Consider the following 3,011-nt stretch of genomic DNA (forward strand, 5'->3'; position numbering starts at 1 on the left):
TGAGCCCTAAACGGACGTTCAAGACGGTGCTTCTCCAGCCGCCTGTTCTGACCCACTTTGATCCAGCGCTACCAGTCGTCCTCCAGACGGATGCCTCCCGCCTTCATGGGATTGGGTACGCTCTCCTACAAGATCACGGCCAAGGATGCACACGAGTAGTTCAATGTGGCTCACGCTTCCTCACTGACGCTGAGACGCGCTATGCCACCATTGAGCTCGAGCTGCTTGCCGTTGTATGGGCCATGTCCAAGTGTCGGCTCCACCTCATAGGCCTACAGCACTTCACGCTGATGACGGACCATCGGCCACTGGTCCCGATCCTGAATGCCTACACTTTGGACACAATCGAGAATCCCCGTCTCCAACGTCTGAAGGAGAAAATCTCGCCCTACCTCTTCACAGCCGTATGGCGCGCCGGGAAGTTGCTACGCATCCCAGATGCTCTGTCGAGAGCCCCAGTCAGCCACCCCACTCCTGAGGACGAGATGGCGTGCACTGCTGCCACTGCCCACCTGCGGTGTGTCGTAGCTGCCAACGCTGAAGGCTCCGACCAAAACACACCACACCATGACGCCGATCGGACGCTCCAGGAGTTCAGAGCAGCAGCGAGGGCAGACCCGTCATATGCCCACCTCACCGCCTGCGTGACATCTGGCTTCCCGTCCAACCGGTACGAGCTCCACAGTTCCCTACTTCCCTACTGGAAGCTCCGCGATCACCTCTACGCAGATGGGGAGCTTGTCCTCTATGGCCAGAGGATCGTTGTTCCTGTAGCTCTCCGCCGCCGCACCCTTGCTCGTCTCCACGACAGCCACCGCGGTGTGGAAGCCACTCGCCGTCGGGCGAGGCAGACTGTTTTCTGGCCTGGCATTGACTCTGACATCGCCAATACTGTTCGTGCCTGTGAACCATGTCAAGTCCTCCAGCCGAGCCAACAACAGGAACCCCTGATGTGCGACGACAACCCATCCAGGCCCTTTGAGTCCGTCTCCGCAGACTTCTTCACAGTCGCTGGCAAGTCCTTTCTTGTCATTGCGGACAGACTCTCGGGATGGCCTGTGGTCGTCCCATGTGGTGCGGACACCACAGCCACACGCACCATCCAGATGTTCTGCCGCTATTTCCGGGAAGTGGGTGTCCCCCCTCCGTCTCCGCACTGATGGCGGGCCCCAGTTTGCCAGTGCAGACTTCCAGAACTTCATGGAGCGCTGGGGTGTTCACCACATAGTGACTTCGCCGCACTATCCCCAGTCTAATGGCCATGCTGAGGCGGCTGTCAAGTCGGTGAAGCATCTCATCTTGAAGACAGCCCCCCTCCGGCAACATTGATACGGAGGAGTTTGCCAGAGGTCTCCTGGAGCTGCGTAACTCTCCCAACTATACAGGACGGTCCCCTTCGCAACACCTCTATGGCCACCCTCTTCGGTCCTGCGTCCCTGCCCACCCAGAGTCCTTCTCCGCGGACTGGCAGACCAAGACGGAGGAATGCGACCGCCGCGCTGCCGCCCGAGCTGAACAGGTGCAGGCTCACTATGACCAGCACGCCAGGCCCCTCCCCAAGCTGTGCATTGGAGCCACAGTCCGCATCCAGGACCCTGTGTCTCTCCGCTGGGATAAGGTCGGTGTGGTCATGGGCTGCAGCAGGAACAGGGAATATGATGTTCGTCTCCCCAGCGGACGTGTCTGGCGACGCAACCGCCGTCTCCTACGCCCAGTGCCGCCCCATGGTGATGATCCTCCCCACCATATCCCTGTGGTCCCTTGGTCAGACGAGAAAAGTCCGTCTGCTTTACTTGCTCCCCCAGTTGCCCCACGTCGTTCCCAGCGGCTCATGGAAAAGAGTTCCGCTCGAGCCAGTGCTACGAGCGTGAGGGGGGAGGGAGGTGTGGGTATGTAATGTAATGTATCATATGTATTCCCTGTACCTCTGATTATCGTACGCCTGGCAACCCTACGTAAGCCTCAGTCTTGCTGGCGTCTCCAAGGCAGGCACGCGTACGGGGGTCCTTCCAAGGCTTTCTCTGTGTTCCTCTGCTTGAATACACCTTCTCCAGTTAGTACGTGTTTCTATGAAGAACCTTCACCTTCGTGGCTGTACTGTCCCGACAGCTACCCAACACCACAAAATGCAGATGTATAAAATCACTAAAACTTCCATATATTAGAAAACAAACTAGTAAACATCAAATTCAAGAATGAATTTCATATACTAAAGAAAAAAAAATCAATCCCTCTAACAGTGTGACAATGGTTCTCAACCTTTTTGTCGTCAAGAACCCCCTGAGTTATAAGACAATTTAGCCGAACCCACAGTAAAATGACATTGAACAGAATGTCAATTTAGTCAGTGACACTAAATCAACATGCAGTAGTACAACAAAGGATATTATTAGATCAGCCATCTAAGTATCCCTGGAAATCTTGTGAACCCTTGGGGGCTCGAGAACCCCAAGTTGAGAACCCTTCCTCTGACACTATGTAAAGTCATAAAAATAATAAGCAATTAATATATTTGATAAAAGTTCTATTATTTAATCGCCAAAACCTCTACTCCCTAAAAGCATAGTACAATCACATAATATCAAACGAGAATAAGCATGTACAAGACGAATATCTCATGAATCAATGGCACACACACATTATTGAAATGTAGTCATCCAAGCAATAACTCCTCGGTCGCTGTGACATTGTGCAGGTTTCTTAGGTGTAAGGACAAGGGACAACTCTCAAAGACGTGTGTTGCAGTCTGCACCAGGCCTTAAGTACAAACACTCCTCCAGGGGATGGCGGCCCCGTCTCCTCTGGCTTCAGCGACTCCTTGCACCGCTAGAGAGTGTGCACTTACAACCTTATCCATGAAACAGGTTCTATTTCATTCAATTTAACATTAGTTGTGTTTATTTCATAAGAAAAAAAAAATAAATCTCTTTGAAGTTGAATTGATAACATTTGATCTAATCACGTGTGTCCTCTTCTACATTATCCATACTGTTAAAGGAGAGGTCAGTGGT

General features: G+C 52.5%; 1 protein-coding gene across 1 annotated transcript; it reads left to right on the plus strand.

Moving 5' to 3' along the window:
* The first annotated feature begins 1,145 nt into the window (after nt 1-1,145).
* LOC123501719 lies at nt 1,146-2,140 on the plus strand. Its single transcript, XM_045250724.1, is given in 3 exon segments — nt 1,146-1,311; nt 1,313-1,889; nt 2,055-2,140. Coding segments are annotated over 3 exon segments (774 nt in total). The 5' UTR covers nt 1,146-1,200.
* Nucleotides 2,141-3,011: the final 871 nt, after the last annotated feature.

Source organism: Portunus trituberculatus, chromosome 9 (assembly GCF_017591435.1).
Source record: "Portunus trituberculatus isolate SZX2019 chromosome 9, ASM1759143v1, whole genome shotgun sequence".
NCBI classification, from domain to species: Eukaryota; Metazoa; Arthropoda; class Malacostraca; order Decapoda; family Portunidae; genus Portunus; species Portunus trituberculatus.